At 38.2% G+C, this 13,838-nt stretch overlaps 1 protein-coding gene across 5 annotated transcripts in view; it reads right to left on the reverse strand.

The window, feature by feature from the left end:
• The window catches only part of LOC127424524 (membrane-associated guanylate kinase, WW and PDZ domain-containing protein 1-like), a 100,077-nt gene that overhangs the window by 42,191 nt on the left and 44,048 nt on the right, over positions 1–13,838 (reverse strand). For all 5 annotated transcript variants that reach the window (XM_051669838.1, XM_051669837.1, XM_051669836.1 and 2 more), the window contains exons 4-5: positions 5,658–5,777; positions 3,546–3,719 (exon numbers count right to left, since the gene is read on the reverse strand). In XM_051669838.1, the coding sequence (XP_051525798.1) occupies positions 3,546–3,719; positions 5,658–5,777 (294 nt within the window). The remainder of the gene's footprint in view (positions 1–3,545; positions 3,720–5,657; positions 5,778–13,838) is intronic.

A 13,838-nucleotide genomic window follows, 5' to 3' on the forward strand; every position in this document is an offset into this window, starting at 1 on the left:
AGACCAACACATTTTTTTAGCATTTATAAAAATGGGGGCCAGAATAATCAATGGAAAATGGTGATTGGGCTGTTAGATAGAACCTGTTCTTCATTTACCAACTCTATTCATTAATATAAAGACACCCCCTTACATGGCTTGAAATACTATATGTGCATGTCCACAAAGTAAAGTGGATATGAAGGGTCCCAGGCTGGGACCTGAACATCTGCAACCTGCTGTCTGTATGAAGGTAATTAGCATATTTCCAGTAGAAACATAAGCCCAGCTGTAAAAACACACACACACACACACACACACTGGGTCGCGGTGTCATATAAACACACTTTATCTGCTTTAACAGCACTGATGTTTACCAAGAGGGGGATGAGAGCAGATAATAAAGTTTAAGACCATGAACTCTGATATGCAGATGCTATTTTAGTAATCATGTTGGATATGGGATAAGTCCCTTCAGTTCACTCGGCCGCCATCTTGATAACAACCCTTTTGCCAATCTTTCTATGTAGGCAATAGACAAACATGTACAGATCCAACTACTTAAAATGAAGAAAGACTGAACTGTATGTCAAGATTATAACATTTCAAATCAGCAACAGAATCTGACAATTGTAAATTTTGCTTTAGCTCAAATCTCACTAAAAACTTGGTTGGTTCAGTTAATGCACTGGACTAAGTGGGCCAAGTTTCTGAACACCAAATAGGCATTGTTAATGTGTGAATGTTGGCGATAATGTGTTAATGTTTTGGGTTTCTGAGGTCAGAAATCCGCAGATTTCAGGACAATCCATTGTGCAGCTTGGTTCTAATAAATGATCTTTTTGGACTGGGGAGAAAGCTTTGAGTTCTGAAGGTTACAATATGTTAACATAGTACAATTAACTTTTTTATCTCAAACGAAGAAAGAAAAATGTATTCCTCATGATATGGCAAATTTAATGGCAGGTGAGGCAAGAGAAATATGTGGAGTTCTTAGATATAGGTGAAATTCACTTTAACTTCCTCCCAAGAGAGGCAGAATGGTGTAATAGACATTGGAGGAGTCATAACATATAACTAATAATCTGACAAACATAATCCTGACAGTGGTGTCATCCTTATCAAGGTGGGATCATTCATGCCCGGTGGATTATGTAGGTCAGAATATCATCCAGACAAATGTGTGCCTGGTAGCCAAACGCAGCAGACCCAGATGGTCTATGACAAGGATTTGAAGCTGTTTAAGGACCAGTCCTTCTAAAAGTCTTCATGATGTCAACTGGCTTGTTAAAGCACCTACTTCAGGCTCATTGGATGGTCAGAACAGATACTGAAGAACCCCATAGAAATAGATAGTACATAACTTCAAGCGTGAGGTTGATTCCATTAGTCCTTTTATTTATTTTAAAGCCTCTCCAAGGTGTGACAACACTGATTGCAGTGTGAGTGCCTTTACTCCCCGCCATACAGTATTAAATGTAAAGAGATTAACTGTGAATATGATACATATTAAATGTAGATATAATTGCAAATTGGTCACACACCACAAAGGCTTGCAAAGAGGAACCACGGAGCGCCAAGCTAGGACAATTAATTGTCTTAAACCTCTTCAGATTTTATTGTAAAAACATCTTATTAAAAGAGTTTACAGGACATATGGATTTTTTATTATTGTTATTATTACTTTCAGTTTCATTAGCTAACCGAAAGGACACATCTTAGTTGTAATCTGCACATACGTCACATAAATCATTATGTAAGTTGATTAAAAAAAGATCAGATCAAAACCAATGTTTTTTTGTTTTGTTTTTTTTTATCATCAGAATACTGCTGTGAGAAGCATCTGTTATATATTAGATTATGCTTTGTGCTCCCACATTCCCTTCAGAATCAAATGTGAGGGAAAGTGGGAATAATATCACAGGGCAGAACATTTTTAAATATAACAAATGACACAGAGATAGGCTTTGTAGTCTTCTCAAGAAGAAAGAGAATATTTTAGAGCGGACATCAGAGACGAGGCGACAGTGAATGATAAAAGGAACAATTTGGGTATTATCTGCCTGGAAACACTCCACTAATGTGTCACATGTTGAATTTGGAAGACAAGAGAAAGATTGGAAAATGTTTGATGAGATTGAACAATTAAAGCCCATTTTGGCATGTATTTATATGCTGAAATTATTTCACATTCATTTAAATAATGAAATTATTTAGAATGGTGTAACTTATATTGCACATTTGATAAATGATTTATATAAACAGTGGATGGTATTGACAAAGAGCCTAGCTATTTAGTGCATGCAAGGCCCATATCAGTTTGCCGTCTCGGTACAAGAGGAACCAGATAAATTCAGATCCATTCTAGAAGACCAGTGTTATTACTGTGTAATGAAGATCACATATTGCAGCATTTTGTAACTCACTCCAGCATCACCAGAATATAATGAAGAAGACAGGTTTGATTATTGTGAACACAATTAATTTTTGACCTTTAATTCAACTCGCATATAGGTTCAATATTTTGATGTACATTTTAAATGTATACTTTTAAAACAGAATGTTTTATAAAGACAATAAGCTACTGTGTTACAGTGATTTTACCATGGCTAAGCGAGATTTAGGCACTTGCATTTAGACTTCACATAGTGCCTAAGATCAGAAAATCACTGCATGGTCTCTCGTGGCTTATTGCTTTTTCAATCATTTAAGTTTAACATTTATTTATTAAAAACATAATAACTAATACAAATATTTATTTGTAATACAATATTTATAAAATATTTTTTGCCACATAAAACATCTGATGTGTCTTATATTATCTAACATTTAATTAATATTGAATATTTTGCATATTTTCATATGCACAAACTTCACACATAATGTTTATATTGACATTTGAAAATTGCATAATGCAATTTTTTTTACACCTAATATCCAATAGAGTTAATCTCTAGAGTTCAGCACATTCAAGACAGCAGCATACCACCACCACTTCTCTAATAGATGCAAGCCATTTTCTTTAGACTTAGAGTAGTTCCAAGGTCATGCTGTTACACAGTAAGATTGCATTCTAGTGATTTGGAGTAGATATCAGGAACAGTGCACATCTCACCTCTGTCACCTCCATATCAAGTTCCTGTGAAAGTGTCAGTTATTACAACCAGTGCTTCTACATTGTCACCTTTACTGTTTTCATGTCACATCAGCAACAAGTTTCCAGTGACAAGCAATTATATGTCCACGCTTAATGCAGAACAGCTGCATGATGCAACAAAATCACCATCAATCAGAAGATATTATTTTTCTTTAATGTACAGTTTTGGGACCAATGAGATTTGACTGTGGGTGGAGCTACCCAGCGTGACAATGTAGAAAAAGAAAAAATATCCTGTCGCTTCATTGCAATGTGACTGTTTAGGACATGGCGTTAGTCATTATCAGGCCCAGATGGAATCTACTGTAAACAAGTAGACATTGTTCAGCAGATGCTGTGTGGGTCTGGTCATTACATCCACCTGTCCACACACAACACAAAAAGCATACCTGATCACTACTCTGCCTACCTGACAGACCTGAGTCCTCCTCACTGTTGTCACCCTCCTCGCCCACTTTCTCTAGGTTGCTGAGGGACTTGCAACGTGTGCGGTAGTTTCTCAGCAACTTCCGGTGCTCCTGGTAGGTGATGGGCGGACTATCAGGACTGATGTGGACTGGACGAGGGGTTCCATAGTAGTTCCCTAATCCAGTGAAGATGAGAAGAGGTTGGTCAGGTTTATTGCTTTAGGTTTTAAAATGGGTTGTACTGTCCAAAACACTGAATTGGATAATAAACTGATGTTGTGATACAAAATACTGTATGACTTTGAATGAAGCGCTTGAGTCATATGGACTAATTTTATGGTTCTATTTTTACCTTTTTGGAGGAATTTCTTATCTATTCCACAGAAATTAAAAATCATAAATGCTTCAAGCAATATGAGGGTGAGTAGATGATCCCACTAAGGATGGAATACTATACAACATGATTGATACTATATCTGCAGACCTTCTTTCAACAGCTTTTTAAAGCCTTTTCCCAATCCCCATCTGTTATTGATTGAGCAACTTGCCTTTGCGGTGGTAAGTAAATCATACGTCCGTGTCAGCGAGGTGAGAGTGATGCTTATGGCATTCTGTAAATGCGGCTGCATTTTTTATGCTAATTCAATTTATTCATTTAATCAGGCGATGTAGGTGATCCTGCCCCTGAGAGCCATAACTCACATGCTAAAGGCATGAGTGTCACAGAGGCGACTATAATGATGCTGAGAAAGAAATGTGCTTCTGTTTCATTATGTTTAAAATAGTTTATAATACTGAAATGAAGCACATTTGGACTGATGGGCCTTTTTTGGAGGGCATATTACCTGTGTGATGGAGAATGTTATTTAATTTTAAGTATAAACATGAAGTTTATCCTACATATAAGTATAAGTAAGCTGGTCACATTTTGACACTACTGAAAAGGCCAGCTTAGGCTGGCATGAATATCCATGCTGGTCCAGGTTGGTTTATACTGGAGCTTGTTTGGTGCAGGTCTGGTTTATGGACCAGCCTAGTCATGGTTCACATTGGTTTTCTGAAGAAATATTGCTGGTTAGGCTAGTGAAAAAGGCTGGTTGGGGCACCAGCACACCAACATTCCATGCTGGGGGCCAGTATCCAAAACACAACATGGTAACCAGCTATGAAGGGCTTTTCAGTAGAGGAGGCACTACTGTACAAATTGTGTAAGCACTTTTGCAATTACTTGATTTTCCATCAGACAAATATGCCATTAAAATTTGGATATGATCCAAAGAGGGACACTGACCAATTCAGCAAATGTTGTGCATTGTTGAATTGATTGAACAAAGAGAGGGGAAAAATGATAGAGACTTTCTATTGTATTAAAATGTAAGCCGATGGATAGAAAATCATGAGTGCACTTGGGTTGGGCTTCCAGATTTTTTTTTAGAAAAGCCCTGAATGTTGTTCACTTTCACTTCCATTGTAAGTGCCTCACTGGAACCCAGATTTTTGCTTTTTTTAAAGAAAATGAGGGGCAATTAATTTTTGTGATAATCAGTATTATGCCACAAATGCTGACGATTGAGCTTAACCTGTACTGAACCCAGAATATTCTTTTAAGACACGAGCAGGACCCTTTTTTCTTTTTCTTTTTTTTTTTTTTTTTTTGCAAAATTCTTTTATTAACACAATGCCATGACCCTCGCAAACTTTGGCAAATACAGCAACACTATTTTATTTTCTTATAAGCACTCATTTTAACAGCCTGTTAACTTCTCAATGAACTTAAAACACCCAACAATTCAGTCTATACAAAACTCAATTGAGCTTTTTTTATGACACGAGCAGAACACATTAGTTTGTAAATTTTTAGTATACACACATTGTTCTGCTCATGTTTCAAGAATAAGTCCCAATGTGCAATGAACTATGAGCCGACAGGGACAAAAAGAGTTTTTAAATCACATTTTAAAATGCATAGTGTTACAGTAAAAGCATGCAACTTCTGATCTTTGACCATAACTGAGGAGACAAAAGGTGTTTTCGTGTTGTATGTTTTGTATGACCAGGAAAATCACAAAAAGTACCTCAGTGTTTAAAGTATGGGTTCATGAATGTGGGCTGACCTTTGAACTTGCCACTCTCCAGCAGTGCCCCGGACTCCTCAAGCGAGAAAAATTCCTCAACCGAGACAAAGTTATAGTCGACTCCTGTGATCTCTCCGTCTCGTGGCTGTCTAGTCGTACCTGTGGTTGACAGCAGACAGGCAGGGACATATTTAATACAGCAATTGTGCAACATCACAATAGCATGAGTGTTGTTGTAACAAATTTCAGAATGCTGAGATTCAGCCACAGACACAAGGTGGCAGGTAATCACAGATGTGCGGAAATTCAGCATAACAGCATGATTGCAATTCTGATATTGCTTTCATACAACAAGAATATGCTGAGTTATTTTGGTCTATTTTTGTACCACTAATGAAAATAGATCCAAAGAAAGCCAAAGCAGGATCAAGAGCTAACTGTTGTAAGTGCAAAAAACATAAACATGTGTTCAGTCCCAGATAAAGAAAGCTTCTTATCCCCTCTCCGTCCTCCCTTGACTGACAAGTTAACAGGGCTATGAACAGCCAAGACCAATTACAGCGATCCAGCCTCAAAAATCTGACAGTGCCCTCCCTCTCTCTGCAGGCTGTGAACAGCTCTGCTGTGACACAACATCAATCTTCAGTTCTTTCTCACTCTCCTACTCTGTGTGGTACCACACTCAACCCAAACACACTCACACATCCTCCTTCCACTTCGATTTCTCTAATTACGAGTCTGAAGCAAAATCTCCCAATACATCACAATATGAACATTAGTCCTAGTGCTTCCCTCTCTGAGGTCCTGCACTGTGAGTTTTATTGCAGTGTGTGTGTGTGTGTGTGTGTGTGTGTGTGTGTGTGTGTGTGTTTGTGTGTATTGATATATTAACCCGCAGCTCACACAGCCAGAGGCCTACTGGAATGATTAGAGCGAATTACTTACCACTGCACCCACCACACGTCAATCACAGCTCAACAAGAGGACACTCAGATGCATCGTCTGTCTAATTTAAGGGTGGCCTCCAGGGTGTGTGTGTGTGTGTGAGCATATGTGTCTGTACAAAATTAAGCAATGCTCAGTGCACTTGCAATGAGAGAATTCTTCGCAAAATACTGCTGTGAATACACTAATGCTGTATAATAAGAGAGCTCCCTTCATGTCATGTATTATTCATGTGCAATACTGCATTTCTAATATGCATAATTGCATGTTCATTTAATGATCATTAACATGGGACTTGTCGATCCACTTACTGGGTACATTGTTCAATGTCCCTAAAGGTGATGTGTGTAATGTTTTTAAACTAAAATAATTTGTCTTATCCCAGCTTAAAATGCAGGGAAACTACAAGTAGTAAACTATAAGCATGAAAGAAAAGAATCACAATTCAGTATGCAAATAAATGCGAAACAGAAGACCAATCACAATTCGGTGTGCAAATATTAAAATATTGCAAAATTCTCTTATATTCTTTCTCTGCATCTTTATGGTGGAAACTTTAACAAAAAAACAATGCTACGTCAACCTTTCAAAACATTTTAAACAATCAGCAGAACTGTACTTTAAATGAGAAAGCAGCAAATAAAAACTTAATCCAAATAATCACAATGAAATGCACATCTATGTGTCCACTACTGGCCAAAATATTGCTAATGCTACATAGACCTACAAACTACAGTAATCTAACAGGCTATAGGATTACAGTAACATTTAGCTTGCTTTCATTGTATTGTTGCTTAATATAGCTGCAATTTAATTTGAAACGTGTAGTTGACAAATAACATGTCCATGAACATTTTTTTCTGTTTATTTTTAAAATATATATGAATATATAAGGGGAAGTGTGTATTTTGTGTATACTGTAACTGGTCAACATTTGAGCCATCATTGTTGACCATGCGGTTACAGTTACAGAAGCCTTACCATGGCAGCAGATGCCAGATTAATTTAATGTATTGTGTATTTGAGATTATTTCCATTTTCCATTGAAATAATTTAATTTGTTTCAAAATGCAACCACAGTATTGTTGTAAAAATTCAAGGTCTGAAAATATGGCATATTTTTTGTTATTTTGCAAATAAATGCTCTAAATGACAATATTTTTATTTGGAATTTGGGAGAAATGTCAGTAGTTTATAGAATAAAACAAAAATATTTGAATCAAACACATATCTATAAATAGTAAATCCAGAGAAGCTTGGAGTGATCTCTTAATATATATATATTATGAATGACTATTGATGTTTTCTTTGATTTTTGATGTTTTCTTTCTTTTACTTGTTGGCAGGGCCGTAACCCCAATATACATTAAGGGGGACAAGTCCTCCCCAATAATCAGATATGGCCAGATTGTTTTTTTGTATTTATTTATTTTTTGCTAGCAAGCTGACACAGTCATGTCATTTTACAGATACATCAGTGAAGAAAAGAAATTCAAATTATATTCATCTTTTCTTTGAGACAGCACACAAAAGAAAGAAAAGATGACTAAGACAGGCAAATTGCTAGTAATGTCGACACAATGGTAGTCTTGTACTGTGTGAACTTCTGTGTGAAAAAACATGTATCTTTTAAAACCAAAAATTATACAATTTTGGTCCTTTATCACATTTAAAGCCTTTATTCAGAAAATTATTGCATTCAGCACCTTTACTATTTTAAATGACCAAAGAGGACCATTATATTTGTGACCTCAACACCCACGACCCCCCACCCCCAAAATGGTTTGATCCCCCAAGTTATTTTGTTAGATAATGTATGTGAAATGTCCATCCAGTCATCACGACTGTGTATATTACAGTAGAGTAAGTTATTTTATTCAGCACCAAGGGTGATTTGAAACATGTATCTTGCATTGTTTGCTATTGAATTAACTGATTGTTAAAAGTGCTAAACTGAAAGAAGATCATAATCATAATTAAACCAACTGAGATAGACAGACAGACAGACAGACAGACAGATAGACAGATAGATAGATAGATAGACAGACAGACAGACAGACAGACAGATAGATAGATAGATAGATAGATAGATAGACAGACAGACAGACAGACAGACAGACAGACAGATAGACAGATAGATAGATAGATAGATAGATAGATAGATAGACAGACAGACAGACAGACAGACAGACAGATAGATAGATAGATAGATAGATAGATAGATATCTCAATAATGTCTCAAACTGTGCTCAGATTTATCAAGACTCCACAACATGCAATCAAAAGTCAAAGATTTCAGTTTGAACCAAACAATTCTCATCAATCTTCCAAGACCAAATTATCAGAAATATGCAATCCATGGTAACACTTAACAATAAGGTTCCATTTGTTAACATTAGTTAATGCATTAGGTACAGTATCATGAACAAACAATTAACAATCTATTTATTAATCTTTGTTAATGTTAGTTAATAAAAATAAAAATGTTCATTGTTAGTTCATGTTAGTTCATTGTGCATTAACTAATGTTAACTAATACAACTTTTGATTTAAAAACTGTATTAGTATTTGGTGAAGTTAACATTAACTAAGTGCTATACTATTCTAACTAAATGCTGTAAAACATATTGTTAATTGTTAATTCATGTTAATTAATATTGTTAACTAATGTTAACAAATGGAATCTTATTGTAAAGGGTTACCCATTCCACATTAATTTTGAAGCTCTATATTCATATTATGTCAACAACTGTCTTATTTGTTTCCAATTGTATTTCTCTAAAGGAACTTTAGGAGAAACACCCCAAGCTACAGTATGCAAGAGCAACCTCTAAGCGATTATTTTCATCTGGGTGCTTGACATGTCATACTGTATTTAAATACTCAAATACACTAAAAACTCTGAAATCTGAAAAAAAAATATTAAATAAAACAATTATAAAGCTCAACAGGTTTTCAGGAATAGCTTCTTACAGACACTAGACTAGCTCAGTGTGAATCATTAGCTCTGATCTCAGAGGTGCAGCAAAGTAATTGGCCACACATCTGAGACACCAAGAATACATAATGAGACTCTCCAGCCATGAATTAATGATGAGCTCATTAATTGTTTGTCAGGTGTTTTTGACACCTTGTGTCATAATGGTGACCCACTAGATATAACCTCCTCGTGAACTCAGCATACTCAAGGTCCTTCCAGGACAGATTGAGAGACATACAGCTAGACAAGAGTAATAGTGGCAATCACACATCAGCTAACACTCAAAACACACACACATACATACACATGGCCAGAGTCTCTCTTCAGCATTTGTACAGGGGCATTCAGCAAGCCGTACTGATACTTATTTCCACTGTGGTAGAGGACCACACAATCTGCTCAAGGCAAGCAAACAAGACGAGCAAACTAATGACAGCTCGAAGCAAACACATGATGACAAAGGGAAAATGATGTAACTTGAATCAATCTTTCATGCATTTAGTTTTTGCAGAATGGACGTATAAAACAGTTTTCTCTTTCTGTGCTAAAATATTTCTTACTTTTAACAGTTATTGAATGAAAACCCAATCAAATGAGCTGTCTTTGAAAGTTTGTTGTACATCATACAGCAGAGTAATCTGTGTAGTGTGCAATTTATTCTCCAAAGAATCTCCCCTGTACTTACCCATCATAAAAGCCATTTAATCTGATTCCATTGCATGAATAATTGATAAACGGCCTACCGTTTCTTAATTCCTTTAAGCGGTTTAATCCTTTATGTCCTGCTCTCCTCTTTAGCACTGGACCATGTGAACTACTCTCTCTCATGAGGTTGCCCCAGCCAATGTTTCTCAACAATCGCTCAATGACTTTTGATTAAAGGAACATCAACAATATGCATTGTTTTATTCTAATGTGCACTCATTTTGGAATGACTTTAAATATCCTGAATCTGAGTATATATATATATATCTTTATAAAAACAGATTCGGAGAAACAGGGAAATCTGAGGTGGGGATGAATGAGAAAGAATTTACTGCACTAAATAATTAATATTAAAACATGCTCATCTGTATACTGTTGACCTCTTTATAAACCTTAAATAAGGCATGATGGGATAAACAGCATTATGCAATCCAATCAAATATATACAAATATTGTACAATACAATCAGAAAGTGAATTTAATTGAAATTAAATATAACTATGAAATTATAATGTTTTATTTAAGTATATCGGTTATACTTAAAAGTATAATATAATTATTATTTTGAATGCATTATTGCGACATACTTCTGCCTTCAGTTATACAAGGCAGACATTATATAATAATGAGATGGTCATACACTCTCTAATACTGTCTGCTCCATATTGCTGCCATGTGAGTGAACACATACACATGCTCTGTTCCAAAACCAACCAAGTTGCCTTGCTGTTCACTGCCTAGATAGGCAGCAGACTTCTAAGGCAACATATTACTTGAAACAGAACCTTGTAAGTGACTGAATTGGAAAGATCTATGGTTCAACTCAGGCAGTAACTCAAGTGCATCTTTCAAATAGCATTCCTCATGTAAGTGCACAAAAGCAGAGACTATTTAGCAGAGATGGGTCACTTCTATTAAAATGAATGGGAGAAATTGGAACGCCCAACAGTCAATGGATGTAGAAAGGAAGTCCCGCACTACAGGTAAAAGAGACAATCACCTTTATACATACAGACATCACCTGTCAATCAACTTGAGAATGTGCATGCTCATTAGCTATGCAAGCCAGGAAATTGTAATTTTTTAGTGTGATCTGATGTAAAGAAGCACAATTTATGATACCAGTGTAGTCAGATTTTAGTGCTGATTTGAAATACTGTATGTTCTTTGATCATAATCTTAATCAATAATTTTGGAGATTTCAGTCTTTTCCCATTCAAGTAGATAGAAGCATATGGAAGTAGGTGCGTGGTTGAGCGTTCGTCCGGAGCGAGAGTGGTAAGGGTTCACACCTGAGCACACTTTTGATGATTAACAGCTGTGTCTTGTTGCAGAAAGACTGGGGAGAGCTAGAAAGAGGGGGAGAACACAAGAAGAGGGGAGTCCAACCTGGGTGTGTGTGTTGTTCTGAAAAGCCAAACTTGTGTGTTTAGACTAAAAAGCCACATTAATAAAAGACTTACGTGGATTGTTCACTCAGTCCCAGCTTCCTCCTTTCCACCCAACAACAAACCTTGTTACACTGGTGCCGAAACCCGGGAGTTTTGGAGGAAGTGCACGTAGTCATCCAATCCCTCACTAACATGCAGCATACCCAACATCAAGCCCTGCTTGAGCTTCGTAAAAATCAGGATCATCACTTCCATGAGATTCTGCATGCTCGAGCAGAGGACCAGCAGGCGATCCAGAGCTTATAACACCAGGAGAAAACCCAAACGCGACCCCGGACACAGCAGCCAACGTGCCTTTCTGGACTTGTTTGAAAAAACTGCAGAGATCTGGAAGTGGCTGCGTGCCCAGTGGGCGGCCAGGCTCCTTCCACTGTTGTCTGGGGAAGCTCAACTTGTGGCCCAACATCTGCCAGCTGCTAATCTCCTGGTGTATGACGACCTCAGGAAGTCTATCTTGCAGCGGGTCCACAGCTCTGAAAATCACCGGCAACAGTTTCGCTCACTGAAGCTTGACAAGCGTGTCTGGCCGTTTGCATTCGCTCAACAGCTTTGTGACACCTGTCGGAAATGGCTGTTGGCTGAGGACCGCAACGCAGAGGAAGTTTTCATTCTAGTGGTACTGGAGCAATTCATCCATCATCTACCAAAAGGAATGGCAGAGTGGGTCCAGTGCCACCACCCGCTGTCGCTGGAGGAGGGCGTCCAACTGGCTGAGGACCATATATTGGCGTACTGAAGGGAAGAAGATCCCACACACTCTCTCTCTCACTCACTCACTCCCTCACTCTCTCGCTCACTCTCCCTCACACTCTGTCCCCTTTTCCCGTCCTACCCCATCCATTCACTCTATTCCCGTGCCCCAAAAAAGGGGAATTCCCCCTCCGAAGCTGGTGCCCTGGCTCCGGGGGTCTGCCCAGCTGCCACTAACCCCTCTCTCTCTACATTCACACCCCCCCCCCCCAAAGGTTGTGGACCACGAGTGCAGGTGTAACGTCTGGACTGACCTTCTGGAGACACAAGAACCCTGGGCAGTTCCGGGGACAGTGTCTAGTAATGGAGCTGGAAACGTTGGTCTGGACTAGCTGCAGACTGCCCCCGATCGAGCCGGAGTGTAAACAATATCTGTGAGTATTAAGGGGGGTACATATCAAGCATTGGTGGATTCTGGTTGTAATCAAACCACAATTCACCAATGTTTGATTCAAAATGAGGCATTGGGCACAAATAGGAGGGTGAAGGTAATTTAGGGGAATTTGTGTGGATGGGTCCTGTAACAAAGTGTCTTGGTGAGTGGTTTGCGATTTACTCGTTGGGGAGGCTGAGCCGTGGCCATCTACGTCAGCTCTGTGTCAGGATGAAATGCCGGCTTCCCCAGCCCTTAGAGGATTCCCTGCAAGGAGTTTTCCTCTGGAGCAGACGAGAGAGGAGGTCCTTAGGCACACCTTTGATCAGGTGAAAGTGATTAATGGGCAACCCCTCCAGCCAGATATTGCACTCGCATATCTGTATTTTGCAATTATTAAGGATCGGTTGTATCGAGTGGCACAGGATACTCAGACAAGGGAAAATACAAACAAGCTGTTGGTCCCAAAGAGCCATTGGGAAATGTTATTCCAGGTGACTCATTATAATCTGATGTCTGGACACTTGGGACAGAGAAAAACACTGAATCGTATTATGGCCCATTTCTATAGGCCGGGCATTTGCAGAGATGTGCGCAGGTGGTGTGTGGCATTCCGTGAATTTCAGCTGGTGAATCCACTGCATCCTCTACCGCTAATTGAAATCCCTTTCGAAAGAATTGGCATGGACCTCGTCGGGCCATTAGAACGGACAGCACGAGGGCATTGCTTTGTATTCGTTCTGGTTGATTACACAACGCAATATCCAGAAGCAGTGCCTCTGCGCAACATCTCAGCACATAGTGTTGTGGAGACACTCTTCAGATTAATCTTCTGAGTGGGGATTCCGAAATAAATCCTCACTGATTAAGGCACTACATTTATGTCACTTACACTTCACGAACTGTAAGAATTATGGGTATTAAATCGAGTGTTTATAACCCACAAACAGATGGGTTGGTGGAATGATTTAATAAAACCCTGGAAAATATGATTCGTAAGTTCGTGCATGAGGACG

Source organism: Myxocyprinus asiaticus, chromosome 33 (assembly GCF_019703515.2).
Source record: "Myxocyprinus asiaticus isolate MX2 ecotype Aquarium Trade chromosome 33, UBuf_Myxa_2, whole genome shotgun sequence".
NCBI classification, from domain to species: domain Eukaryota; kingdom Metazoa; phylum Chordata; class Actinopteri; order Cypriniformes; family Catostomidae; genus Myxocyprinus; species Myxocyprinus asiaticus.